At 42.8% G+C, this 14826-nt stretch overlaps 1 protein-coding gene across 1 annotated transcript in view; it reads right to left on the reverse strand.

The window, feature by feature from the left end:
• Positions 1 to 12922, reverse strand: part of Pias1 (protein inhibitor of activated STAT 1) — a 117347-nt gene extending 104425 nt beyond the window's left edge. The window contains exon 1 of the mRNA XM_057766866.1: positions 12868 to 12922. Coding sequence (XP_057622849.1) covers positions 12868 to 12891 — 24 coding nt within the window. The 5' untranslated portion in view covers positions 12892 to 12922. The remainder of the gene's footprint in view (positions 1 to 12867) is intronic.
• Positions 12923 to 14826: the final 1904 nt, after the last annotated feature.

Consider the following 14826-nt stretch of genomic DNA (forward strand, 5'->3'; position numbering starts at 1 on the left):
AGCATTTGAGGCAGGAAGGTCAGGAGTTCGAGGTCACACTTAGCTACAAGACCAGCCTAGGCTACACGAAATCCTGTGTCAAGACAAATGAGAGTTCACCAAGTTCCACACTTCTTCAAACATTGATGCAGCTCATGACTGTCATACAACATAACACATTTACTCATATCACACCAACCGCATCAAAGGAGTTGAGTACGGAATCTGTCAAACTCACAGTGGCAAATGCAGTAGTTTTCCAAAATTCAATTTCCCCTTGAGAGCTCAAATTTTATCATTAGCAATGAATACTGTCAGTTGTTTTCCTTGTAGTGACAGGCTCACTTTATTCAAGAAAATGTATGCCAAATATCCATTCTATATAACCATACTTTGCCAAGCATTCAAGTAAAAATAGCATTCCACTTAGAAAGGCAGCTAGTTTAATTTGTGACTGCACAGGTTCTTTTCTAAGCTAACTAACTCTCAGGCCTGCCTATCAGTAAAGCACTTCCAACAGCCAGGCTCTAGAGTTAAGCAAAGGCAGAATAGATGACAAATCACTAAGTTTTATTGCTTCATCAAGGGCATTAAATGTAACCAGTCAGTCTTCCTGACATTCCCCACTCTGAGTTTGTGTTTGTGTGTGTGTGTGTTTGTAGAATCAAACTCAGGACCTTGGAATAGTAGGCAAGCACTCTACTACCAAACCACACAACCTACCCAGTTTGTTTGATTTTTAAAAGCATTTATTTTTTTTTTCAATTCTAAGAGTCTGGTAATGGGGAATACACTACTAGTATAACTCAGTAACACGACAGTATTGATCACACTACGTCACAATAGCTTTACTCACCACTGATGCTATAATTGTCAGCATGCCTAAACAATGCCAACTAAGTACTGGGGAAAACAGTTTTGACATGGAGATACCCAGAGAAACACCAGGACACCGAGAAACAAACTCTGAGATGGTAATGGTTGATGCATTTATGCATAATCATAAAACACAGTTTTTTGCTTAAATAATCATATCAGATACTCAAGCTTATAGTCTACTGTCTCACACATTCAAACATATAGATGAATGGAAGAATGTGAGCTACTTCATGTACTAGCTATCTCACTACAAGTCAAGTTCTAAGCCAGAAACATGTTATGTTTGATATTGATGTGTCCCCCATGGACTCTTGTTGTTTGGAGGCAGTACTATTTTGGAAACTGGTGGGAATCTTAAGGGTAGGGCCTGATAGAGGAAGTCAGATATGGGAGCTTCTTTGAAGGGTGCCTTGTCCCTGGTCCCCTCCTCTCTCTGTTTCCTGATGACCAGAAAGCAAACAATGCTGCTCTCCCACCAGCTCCTGCCACCACGATGCCCTCTGCTCCACTACAGACCTACAGCAGTGGAGTAAATGTGGGCTGAAATCTCTGAAACTGTGAGCCAAAGTAAACCTCCCCTCAGGCCTGCTCATACCATGTTCTTTGTTAAGTGTCAAGAAGCCTGACAATTCCTCCTCATTCCCTTCCTCGGGTAACTTGCAGGAACCTAGGATCCACATCAATGACTTTGTTTTATTTAAACATGTGTATTCCTGGCTGGCCTGGAAATCATTACATATGTAGACTACACTAACCCCGAACCCAGTTGCCTTGGCCATCTGAGTGTTGGTGATCAAAGCACACCACCACCCAGGCACAAGGATTTTAAAATACTGCAAAAGCATTCACCTCATACATCTGTGTAATTACATGTCAAATAAAAAAAAAAACACTACAATACAAATAAAACACCTAAAAACAGGAAAAATAAATAATCTTTAGAAAGATATTTGAAATTTAAAAAAGAGCCAAGCAGTGGTGGTGCATGACTTTAATCCAGCACTCGGGAGGCAGGCAGATCTCTGAGTTCAAGGCCAGGCCTGGTCTACAGAGTAATGTTCCTAGACAGCTAGAGCTACTCACAGAAACCCTATCTTGGGAGGGAGGGAGGGAGGGAGGGAGGGAGGGAGGGAGGGAGGGAGGGAGGGAGGGGAGGGAGCTGGAGAGCTGGCTCAGTGGTTAAGAGCACTGACTGCTCTTCCAGAAACACCGGGTTCAATCCCAGCACCCACATGGCAGCTAACAACTGTTTGTAACTCCAAGATCTGACACCCTCACACAGACATACATGCAGGCAAATCACCAATGCACATAAGGTAAAAACAGATAATTATAAAAAAGAAAGTAAATTATGTTACTATATATAGTACAGAATCAATTTATGTACTTATACACACATTTTATAAACATGAGGCCCTTCTACAAGCTGAGTTTTGTTCTAATATACATAAATACACATATAACATATTACAAATTTACAGATACTGCCAGGCAGTGGTGGCACACGCCTTTCATCCTAGCATTTGGGAGGTAGAGGCAGGTGGATCTGAGTTCGAGGCTAGCCTGATTTACAAGGTGAATTCCAGGACACCCAGGGCTGTTTCACAGAAACCCTGTCTCGGGGAAAAAAAAATTACAGATACACACTTAAAGCATGTAGAAAAAAATGAATAGAAGCCAGGTATAAGTAGCCACAAATCATACATATGTGTGTATGAAATACCAAAATAGGCAAATCAACAGACAAAGTATAGATGAGCAGTTGCCTGTAACTGAGGCCAAAGTAATGTGGAGAGATGGCTGTAACAACTGAAGATGCAATTTCTTAGGGTGAGAAAAATCCTACAACTGACTGCAGTACTAACTGTACAACTTGGAGAATACACATGAAAAGCAATTAATTTAACTCTTTAAATGTGTGACCAATACAGCACTAAATTGCATATGATTCTATTAACACTTTCCCCACTCACCTAAAAATGAATAAGCACAAATAAACTCAGAATGTTACACTAATAAGCCCAGTATTCAAGTTGGCTAAGGCAGTAGATCCCAGGTCAGCCTGGGCTACATAGTATAAACTCAACTCAGAAAGTGTACTTCATAAATTATTCTGGGGACTGGAGAGGATGATTCATAATAAGAGCACTTGTTGCTCTTGCAGAGGATCTGCGCTCAATTCTCAACACGCACACAGCACCTCACAATCACACGCAGCCCCAGTTCCAAGGTATCCAATAGGTATACATACACGTAAATAAATAAATCTCAAAAAAAAAAAATACCCCACACTTAACACTATTCTGGTTAATCTAAGAAATAGCATGGGAAGAATAAAGACACGACACTCTAGAAACACTTCCAATTTAGACTGCCATAGCAGAGATGAGCATCAGCCTGGTTCCTGACAAGAACAGTAACGTAATTTGTTAAGCTGGAAGATAGTAAGCATCTACTGGATACTGACAGAACACTAGCCAACAATAGAGCACATGAACAATTCCGTATCCAGTTACGAGCTTCTGCCGTAGCTGAGAAAGTACAACACACATAAAGCAGACTAAAGTCAAACTGGACAGAGTCCTGAGTATCAGACCCCAGAGCTGAGAATAATCGTCCTATGGGAAGCCACTGAAGGTTTTTTCTTAATTTTTTTCTGTTCATTGCTTTGGGGATATTTTTGACCCTTTTTTTTTTTTTTTTTTTTTTTGGTGGGGAGGAATGGGGGTGGGAATGAGACAGGGTCTCTCTACATAGCCCTGACTGTTCCAGAACTCACTATATATACTATATAGACCAGGCTAGTTTAGAACTCAGAGACTTGCCTGTCTCCAAAATGCTGGGATTAAGAGCATGTGCCACTACACCCAACTCCACTGTAAATTTTTATAGATAGGAGTCACTGTGAAAGAACTATTTGTGTGAAACATGGCAACGAGAAAGAGAAACTGAAAGCAAGAATAGCATGAAGGTAAGGAAGTGAAGTTCTCAAATATAGGCGCATATGCACCAGCACTGTCAGTATCTGGAACTGGCTCCCGTTCAAAAGGTTTACACTTCTTTTATTTACTTGATCTAAGAAAAAACGGGAAAAAAATGATGGTTTCTTCAAAAACGTCTGAGGGAAAGGTTCTGAGTGATTGCCTTTTCATATGAGACACTGAAACCACAAGTAGAGGGCTCAGAAACACCTGATGCAGGAGGGGAGGCAGAGGAAGGATGAGCAAAGCACAGGGCAGCTACACTAGTGCGCTATGCACCCTATGCACGGGAAGGAACTGTATACTGATAAAGCCTCAAGCCAACCCCACCGGGCACTGGAGTGGCTGCTCTTACAGTTAGTTGGCTGTGCACTACGTGGGAGCTAGGCTCTGTCAACCACAGGGGTCTTCTGTGAATCACTACGTAATCATCTAAAGTCAAAGCACAAATCCCAGATCACTCACACTTATAGAACAAAACTAAGTATTTCAAAACTTCTGCCGCCTACTCAGAAAACGCTAATAAAGAGCAAATTCCAACAAATTTAGAACACAATCCAGTCCACAGATTAGCTTCATGACATGTTCCTTCCCGGTTTTGCAGACTTTTCAGACACTGCAATGTTCTGCCAGGGGTGGTAGCACACACCTGTAGTCTTAGCATTTGGGAAGCTGAGGAAAGAGAATCCTGAGTCTGAGACTACTAGCCTGGACTACATGGTGACAGAGTCTCAAAAAAGAAAAAGCATTCATAACTTACATGTGCACTTATTAATTACACTAACCCAAGAAGGTTTCTTCTTAAAATAGAAAAATATTTCCACAGCCTATATAACCTTTCCATAACCAGCTCCTCCAAACAGCATTACCTACCAATTTAAAACCATGGCAACCCTGATTTCACATTAAAAATGGGAAGTTGTTCTCATATCCACTTGCTCTATATTAATGTTCAATAGAGTTTCAACATGCCATTTAAAACTGACATGCACCCAATACACAAAACTCACAATATTTGATTACTTTAATATAATTTCCAAAATGAAACATACTTGAAATCAATTAGATATGCCACATCATCAAGTACATTCTTTATCAAATGTTCTGATTCCAATGCACTGTTTGCTGACATTTTGTAAAATCTCTCTCTGCCATCACTTAGTAATCTTACCTGACACATAAAAGACATTAAGAACAATGAAGGTAAAACAAAAAACAAGCTAAGAGTTACTAATTCTCTTCACTTGAGACACCTGCATCAGAAAAGCTTCTACACTGCTCTCTACAGCTTGAAAGTCTGTGCTGTTAACATTAATCACATTTGCAAAGTTTTATACAAGGCTGTCAAGGCATGAAAATCACAAGGGTTCAATCCCAGCCCCTCCCTAACCAAAAAACCAATGTTGAGTTACTACAAGAATAAAATACAAAGTGACCTGGATCCATATCTACAAACTTAAAAGGCTTGTCACAAAAATAACAGATTAAAAATAAAAAATATAAACTGTGGATGTAGTTGCCTAACATTCAAGATGTGCACAACATACCAGTTCTAGGTGTGCCTAGAACTCCAACACTGGGGAGGTGGAGGGGAGAATGAGGTGTTCAAGGTCATCCTACACTACTAGGGAATCTAAAGCCAACCTGGGCTACTTGTGGCGCGTGCGCGCGCGCGTGTGTATGTGTGTGTGTGTGTGTGTGTGTTTCGTATGTACGCCAGGCATGGTGGTCTACAACTTTAATCATGTGTGTGTGTGTGTTTCGTATGTACGCCAGGCATGGTGGTCTACAACTTTAATCCTGTGTGTGTGTGTGTGTGTGTGTTTCGTATGTATGCCAGGCATGGTGGTCTACAACTTTAATCCCATCGATGGGAAGGCAAACGCAGGTGGATCTCTGGGAGTTCAAGACTAGCCTGTTCTACACAGCAAGTTCCAGGACAGCCAAACCTACATAATAGAGAGACCTGTCTCAAAATAAATAAATAGATAATAACAATGTTTTACTATTGTGATCCCTTTTTTGTGATATAGTAATACACCTACAGTCACAGAAGGTCTAAATGGATAGATGTCCAGATGTTAAACCACAGTGTTCTTGAGAAATGAAATTATAAGTGTCATTTTTCTGTCTTCTTTTTAGAATTTTATTAAAGTTTCCTCAGCAAAATTAATTGTAAAAATTGGCAAGCTTTAGTTAGTTGGAGGTTAGTCTTAGGTACATAGTGAGACTCTTAGTCTCCAAAAAAAAGGAAGGGGGGCTTGGAGAGACGGCTCAGTGGTTAAGAACTAGTTGTTCTTCCAGAAGTCAGAATTCTATTCTAGGCACCCACAAGGCAGTGGTTCACAACCATCTGTTAACTCCAATTCTAGGGGATCCAACGCCCTCTTCTGGCCTCTGTGGATACTGCATGAACGTTGTGCATAGACATACATTTAGGCAAACACTCAAAGGCATAAAATAAAAATAAAACCTCAAAATTAAAAAAGAAATAATGAATTTGTATGACTCCAACTAACATACTCCAAATATTTTGTAAGAGAGATTTGCAAAATCAGGCATAGCGGTACTCACCTTTAATTCCAGCACTCTAGCGGCAAAGGCAAGCAGCTCTTTATGAGCTCAAGGACAGTTTGGTCTACATAGTGGCTTACAGACCAACTAGGGCTATATAGTGAAACTTTGTCTTTAAAAAATGGCAACTTAAAAAAGCATAGAGAGTATCCCCCCCCCAAATATCCTTGAATATAGCAAACAGAAACACGCTAGCAACATTACAATTCTTTGTGAGCTAGATACCTAAATACCTCCAGGACTGCCCTGGCATCTTTGAGGAGGCCTACATAGGTGAGCTTTGAAACCAAAGACTCAGATGCCAGTTCTTGCCACTAATGTTGGTAAAATTTGCCTTTTTCTAGGCTTCCTTACCTCATACATCACTCTCCTATTTCAAAGAACTATTGTAAAAAGTAAATGATATAACATGAGGCAGTATAAACTGAGCAGAACTACACGACTAAGATACTAGTATTCTTCAAACAGTAGAAGATAGTAGAGCACAGCGGCTTAAGCCTATCATCCCAACACTTGGGATAGAAGCAACATCAGGAGTTCAAGTCATCTTCAGCTACACAGCTTAAGGACAGGTGAGGCTACATGAAACTACTATCTCAAAAAATAAATGCTTAACAGAGCTGAACACTTAAAACAGTACCATCAATTCTGTGATGTAATAAGGCAAGTTCTTGTTTTAGTAGGCTACATCCTATAAAATCCTACTTTCTGAGATAGATACGTATTCCTTGATCCCACTACAACTACAAACCACTTTATTTTTTTATCCCTAGTTACCAGCATGAAAGGGTACAAATTACATTGAAATCAAAAGCCTCAACATGAACCCTGGAGCAGCATGCTAAGGGAGTTCACCAGGAGAGAGTCAAGGTTAATCAGCTATGGACTCACTACTAAGGACTACTGCAATCAAAAGGGATTACAAGACACTCATTTAAGAGAAAGACAATGCAGTCACCCGGAGAAAACCACCAAGGAAAAGGCAGCAATATTTCAAAACAATTACATGAAATACTTAAAAACTAAAGTGTTTTTCAAATTGTTTTAAAATACTGTTCCCAAGAAGTGACATAAAACAAAAGCCATCTAAATGCAACCCTTCACGAAAGCAAGTCAGAGAGATTAAAATCAAATCCATGAATAAAATGTCAGATTTACTTGCCTCTATGTGAAATAAAAGCAGACAAATTACACCACAGAGATCAAAACGAAGTGGTTATTTGTTGAAAATAAAGAGACAGATATGACAACAAAATTTACTGATATGCTTACACAGCAGATACTCATAAAAGTATGGCTTTCCTTCTCATTGGATTCCATTATTTACTCCTTGAAAGCAATGAATTCTCCCCTCCTACTGTTCTCCTGTGAGTTAAAATACCAATATAACTTATGTTGAGTTTTAATGCAAAAAACATTTGTTAAGAAAAAGTAATAGCTTTGGACGGTGAGTGTGGTGGCTCATGCTGAGATCCAGCATTCTGGAAACTGAGGAAAGGTTGTCAATTACAGGCTTCAGAATTAGAAGGTGAGTTCTTGTCAGTAAACGAAAAACGTTTATTTTTATTTGTTTTTTTCTTGGTTTAGGGCAGCAGTTCTTAAACTATTAGTTGAGATGCCTTTGGGGGTCAAATGACCTTGTCACAGGGGCCGAATATCAGATATCCTGCATATCAGCTATTTATATTACAATGCATAACAGTAGCAAAATTATATTTATGAAGTAGCAAAGAAATAATGTTATGGTTGGGGGTCACCACAACATGAGGTACTGTTATTAAAGCGTTAAGAAAGTTGAGAACCACTGGCTTAGAATGTTTTGATGTCTGAGGTCTTGTTTCCTTTTGTTATAACCTGATTTATTTTCTAGATAATCTTATTATATAACCCAGGCTGGTCTAGAACTCACATTCCTCCTATATCTCAACCTTCTAAATACTAAGATTAAAGGCATGGGAGCCTTCTAAAAGAAATTACTTTTATTTTTATCTTTATTATTACTATTTTTCTTTGGTTTTTTGAGACAGGGTTTCTCTGTGTAGCCCTGGCTTTCCTGGAACTTGCTTTGTAGACCAGGCTGGCCTTGAACTCAGAGATCTGCCTCCTCTGTCTCCAAAGCGCTGGGATTAAAGGAATATGCCACCACTACCCAGAATATTTAAAGTATTTTAGAAAAATATTCTAAAAGAATATTTTTTAAAAGGCTCTACAGCCAGGCACGGTGACACACCTTTAATCTCAGCAGTCCAAAGGCAGAGGCAGTAGGATCTCTGTGAGTTAGAGGTCAGCCTGGTCTACAAAGGAAGTTCCATGCCAGCCAGAGCTACAGAGAGATCTGTCTAAAAAACAAATCAGAGTAGCTACAATGAAACTATCAAGTTAATCACTCCCAAGATCTCCTGGTCTGCAAACTTGAAGGGCCTTCACCTTCACAGTCTCAAAAGAAGTCACTTGTGGGTATTCCCCTAAAGAAAAATTAAACTTTTCATAAATAAAACTGCACAGAGAACTTATTTTGATACGTATGACTCAAAATCTCGTTTATACTGGCAATATCTTCAAGCTTGCCCTATTCCTACAGGGACTAGGGATCTGCTTTTCCCATCTGATCTTTGCAGAATCACTATAGATTTAAATGGATTCACTAAAAGGGCCATTAAGAAAAGAGCTATGAATACAATCCACAGCATAGTCAAATGTGAGATGTGAAATGGGGTAAGGAAAAAATAATCAGTATTTTCTCAGTGGCTCCCGTAAATTAGGTACTTCTATTTAAAAATAAAAAAGTAGGCTTTTTCTCGCTCTAATTATTGTTTGGATTTTCCCCTATTCTGTTAGATATATATGATATTTACCTCCCAAAATATCTCTTTCTCTCTCTGTTACACACACACACACGAGCACCTGTGTGCACGCACAACCTCAAAAATATTTCTGGGGCTGGAGAGATGGCTCAGAAGTTAAGAGCATTGCCTGCTCTTCCAAAGGTCCTGAGTTCAATTCCCAGCAACCACATGGTGGCTCACAACCATCTGTACTGAGGTCTGGTGCCCTCTTCTGGCCTGCAGGCATACATACACACAGAATATTGTATACAAAATGAATAAATATTAAAAAAATATTTCTGAAAGGAGTATCTTCCAAACTTCACTGCACAAAAAAACTGTATGCATTCTTAAGTAACTATGGCAGGCATTCTTGTTAGCACTTTTACTCTCCAAAAAGAGAACAGAACAGTAAACCTAACCACAATGAAGCGTTAACAAAACTTTTAACAGAGCTATTACCAACCAAGTAATCTACCACAGCTCCTCAAGTCTCAGGCACATACAATGGCACACCAACAGAAACATAAAAACGGAAAACAAGTCCTCTGGAAACCTCTCGAGTAGATTTTAGAGACAGTGAAAAATGGAAACCAGTTTTAGAGAAATACCATTTCCTATAAACGTTCAGTGTCTTTAAGATACTGGCTCATTTTTGTAAAGAGAAACTTTACCTAGCAAGATTCACTCCAGGGATCTCATCTATCCCACAAAGGCACTTTTCTTTCCTTCCTTTTCTTTTTTCTTTTCTTTCTGTCTCTATTTTTTCCAAGACAGGGTCTTATCTATGTAGCCCTGCCTGGAACTTACTCTGTAGACCAGGTGGCCTCAAACTCAGAGACCTTCCTGCCTCTGCCTCGCAAGTGCTGAAAACTGAAAGAACAAAGAAAGCCATCTCTCAGCATGCATGTGCTTTTCTCACAAGCTTTTCAGTCTTACTGCATGGCCCACGAATAAAAGACCTGGCTAGCTAATTTTCAAACAGATTCCTAACAAAATTAGTATTAAGAGACAAAGACAGTAAGATCCTGGCAGTGATGGTACACTCCTTTAATCCCAGCACTAGAGAGTGCAGAGACAGGTGGATCTCTGAGTTCAAGACTGGCCTGGTCTACAGAGCAAGTTCCATGACAGCCAAGTCTATACAGAGAAACCTTGTCTCCAAAAAACAAAACATAATAAAACAAACAACAAAAAATATGACAGTATCACTGTGACTGTTAAAAGAATAAAAAACACACATACTTGAGTTCCAGCTTTTTGTTTGTTTGGGTCTTTTGAGTTTGTGGATTATTTTCAGGGAGGGGGATAAGGACAGGGTTCCTCTGTGTAGTCCAGGCTGTCCTGGAACCCACTCTGTAGATCTGGCTGGCCTTGAACTCAGAGACCCTTCAGTCTCTGCCTTCCCAGTGCTGGGATTAAAAGCATGTGCCATCATCAGTAAACTTGTTTGTTTGTTTTTTTTAACTGCAAATTGATTATCTCCAAAATTTCAAATTTCTGAGGCTTCCTCGGTGAAGTCAATAGTCTGAAATTGGGATAAACGAAACTATCTAAGTAGGGCATGGTGGTGGATGTCTTTAATCTCAGCACTGGAGAGGCAGAGGCCAGAGGATCTCTGCAAGTTCAAAGCCAGCATGGTCTACACAGTGAGTTCCAGGATAACCTGTGTTACACAGTACACCTGTCTTTTAAAAACAAACAAACAAAAGGAATTCTGAATTCAACATATTCTGTTTCAAACAAGTTAGTAATTAGAAGTAAACTTAAAAGAACAAATACCCAAATCTTGTACAAAGATCTTGTTTGGTTGGTTGGTTGGTTGGTTGGTTGGTTGGTTGGTTGGTTGGTTGGTTGGTTGGTTGGTTTGTCCAGACAGGGTTTCTCTGTGTGGCCCTGGCTGTCCTCAAACTCACAGAGATCCGCCTGCCTCTGCCTCCCCAGTGCTGGGATTAAAACTGTGTACCACCACCGACCGTAGTAAGCAGGTTTTGTTTGTTTGTTTACTTGATTTTTGTGCAAAGATCTTAATACAAAAATCTTGGAATGTTTAACACTGCAAAGTTACTAGGAAAAAAGGATATTCTAGTTAGGCTTTTCCACACACAAAAGTACCCAGAAACAAACGTAGTGGTCTGCTTATTCTAGAAGTTATTTCATCATAATGCAGAAATAATAATTTTTTATTGATTATAAAAAGAATTTCTAAATCCCTCTGAAGATTTACAATTGCATAGCCCAATCTCCACTCTGACAGAGATGTTAGTTCTCTGCTGGGCTATAACCAGCTGTTTGGTTCGCACACAGGAAGCCAGAAAAGGGAATATCGTGTTCAGAGCCTCTAAATAATATGCGTTAGTTAAGAACTGCCTGCTACTAAACCAAAATTATTCAAGCGGAGCCCCATTTGTCACAATCCAATCATAAGGGTTCCAGCAGCCCTCCCCCAACTGCTTGTGTAGTGCTATATCTGCTTCGGTAAAGAAGCCATCATCAGGTAAAGATTGGGGTGGGAGAAAAACCGGGGGAAAGGGGGCACCCTTTCATCTAATTTCGCGAGGCGTGAGTAATTGGTACAGTTGAGAGGAACGATGGAACATTCTATTTATTGGAGGTTGGAGTAGGATGGGGGGGGGTGGGAGGACAATTTCGTTTAAATCAACATGGCCAGCAAGATGTCCCTAACAAACAAAAGGCAACGGGGGGATATAAACACAAACCATTCACCTCCATCAGCTATAGCATCGCCATCATGGTGTATGCAGATACCCCCAAGACTGCTCTTACCGGCCACACCAGCGACAGCAAGAGTAGAGAGGTGGCTGCATTCCCTCCACCGCTCCCAAATGCACACTTTTCCAGGGGGTTATTCCCCCACCCACCCCGGTGGCCCGAAACCAAGAGAAAAACAGTAACGTCCCGCCCAGGCAGACCCAGGTTGTCTCCCTGCAATCTCTTAACCGAACCCCCAACGCCGGCTCCGAGCTCGCTAAACTTTCCAAGAGCTTCTCCCCGGTGTCCCCAGTCGATCGCCCCAAGATCGCGCTTTCCCACTGGCCCGGCACCCACTGACAGGCGGGCAGCGGCGGCGAGCGGGGCGGGGGCGCCTGGGCGCCACGGAGGGGCGGGGCGGCCGGAGCCAAGTTCCCGGGGGTCCGAGCGCAGTGCCTGACAGGAGCCCGGGACCGCGAAAGAGGAAGAGGAAGCGGCGGCGGGGCAGTTTTCCCAATCCCCCCCCTTCCAAGCGCACCCTACCCCCCCAGCCCCTGGCTGCCCGTGGGGGGGGGGGCGGGGAGGCGGGCTGCAAGGTGAGGCACCAGGGCCCCGGGGACCGCCGCTACCGCCACGTCCCGACTCACTCTCTCTTCGCCCCGCCACCCCCGCCAGAGGCGCCCACAACAATAACACGCCGGGGACGACCCGTCAGCGCCCCCGAGGCACCCGGGGCCCACGGCCCGCCGCAGCCAGGCCCCCTCCACTGAGGCCCGGAGCTCCTCTCCCGCCTGCAACTCCAGGCCCGGGTGGAGCCCGGCCCGGGCGGCCCCCGCAGGGTCCGACCCATCCCCCCCGGCACCAGCGGCGCCGTCTCCGCGGCCGAATATTAGAAGTGAATTCGAGCTGCGCTTTACCTTTAGTTCCGCACTGTCCGCCATCTTGCGTCTGTCAGCGCAAGCGCAGTGAAGCTCGCCGGGGGCCGTGCTGGACCCTCCCCTATAGCTGGTTTGGCTCCGCCCCCTCCCCGCCCCTCAGCCTTCCCGACCCGCCCCTAGCCTCCGCCCCGCTCCCGGAGCTAGCCGCCCCGCCCGGAGCACGCACAGCTGCTAGACCGGCACGTACTATTTAAATAATGGCGCCAAGCGGGAGGTTTGACAGTTACTACCACCTCGGTCTCCCCACCCCCACACTGGTCGGGCCGGGAGCGTCCCGGAGAGAGGCCGCAGCTGAGCTTCACTCTTAGGCTGTCCGCTTGAGCCCCTGTTGACAGAAGCCACGACGCCCCGCATCCGCTAGACGTTCGACACCTGCGCCGTATGTGGGCCACAACTAGCCAGTTTCGTTGTTTCTGGGCTTATTGACGCAGTCTTTATGATGAAGCAGTGAGGTCATCAAAGGAAACATTCCCACGGTATCTTTTTTTTTTTTCCCGAGACAAGTTTCTCTGTAGCTTTGGTGCCTGTCCTGGAACTAGCTCTTGTAGACCAGGCTGGCCTCAAACTCACCAGCCTCTGCCTCCCGAGTGCTGGGATTAAAGATGTGTGCCACCACCGCCCGGCTCCCCACGATATCTTTTACGAAATAAAAGCTCAGAGGAGAAAAGGGACTCGCTCATACAGCATTTAACAGAGGTGGCCAAAGACAAAGTCTGCTGACATTCATTTGTCAACTCGCCCTGTAAGTTTAGAAGTTAGGCAAGATCACTGTATTTTCCCTCCTGGGAGACGGATCTGTGAACTAATAAAAATATAATTACTAATGGTAATGAATAGCATTGGGATCCAAGGCTGGGCAGTGGTGGCACACGTCTTTAATCCCAGCAGACGAGAGGGCGTCTGTAAATTCAAGGCCAATCAAGGAGGGAGTGCTAGGACAGGCTTCAAAGCTACCAAGAAACCCTGTCTCAAAAAAAAAAAAAAAAAAAAAAAACCAAAGAGAACTGGGTGGTGGTGGTGAACGCCTTTAATCCCAGCACTTAGGAGGCAGAGGCAGGTGGGTTTCTGTGAGTTCAAGGCCAGCCTGGTCTATAAGAGCTAGTTCCTGGACAGGCTCCAGAACTATAAAGAAACACTGCCTTGGGTGTGGCGGGGGAGGAAATCCAGAGAGAGAGAGAGAGATGGTTTAGGGGTGTGCAAAAGGTTTTTTTCCAACTACATTGATATTTAGACTTGAAGAAAGATTATTTCGTGTCTACTTCTCTATATTAAACATCTCTTCTACTTCCTGAAAAGTCCCAGCCTTTATTACTGATGATCAACTTTTCATTATCAAAATTCTTTAAATGTTTGGGTTACTCTGAAGTGTCTCAGAATTCAAGAAGGCCAGGTCCTGACCAGTGACCTGGGTTATTTTCACTCCCGCATTTTTTGTTTTTTGATTGTTTAGTTGGTTTGGTTTGGTTTTGGTGGGGGCAGGTTTTGAGAAAGGGTTTCTCTGTGTAGCTTCGGTGCCTGTCCTAGAACTAGCACTTATAGATCAGGCTGGCCTCGAACTCACAGAGATCCGCCTGCCTCTGCCTCCCAAGTGTTGGGATTAAAGGCGTGCACCACCACCGCCCAACTAAACTTCCTTTTGGATCCAAAATCACCTTCAGTGGTTACTCTATTTCTCTGCTTTCTTCACTGAATAAATTCATGAACATGATTTCATTTTTCTACAGTACTTGTTCCCACTTCCTCAGTGGCATTGGCCTGTCAATTGGCCTAGATTGCCTGCCAATCCCTTGATCACTTATCAAGATGACTTTATTTACACCTTTGCAAAGCCCACTCTCCGTTCTCAAGTCTTATCTATGTTGGCTAGAGGGAACTGCTAACAGTGGATGGACTTGCTTTCTCTTGAAACATATTTCTCCTGAACTTTCCTCCAGATCA

The sequence above is a fragment of the Chionomys nivalis genome, chromosome 4, assembly GCF_950005125.1.
Source record: "Chionomys nivalis chromosome 4, mChiNiv1.1, whole genome shotgun sequence".
NCBI classification, from domain to species: Eukaryota; Metazoa; Chordata; class Mammalia; order Rodentia; family Cricetidae; genus Chionomys; species Chionomys nivalis.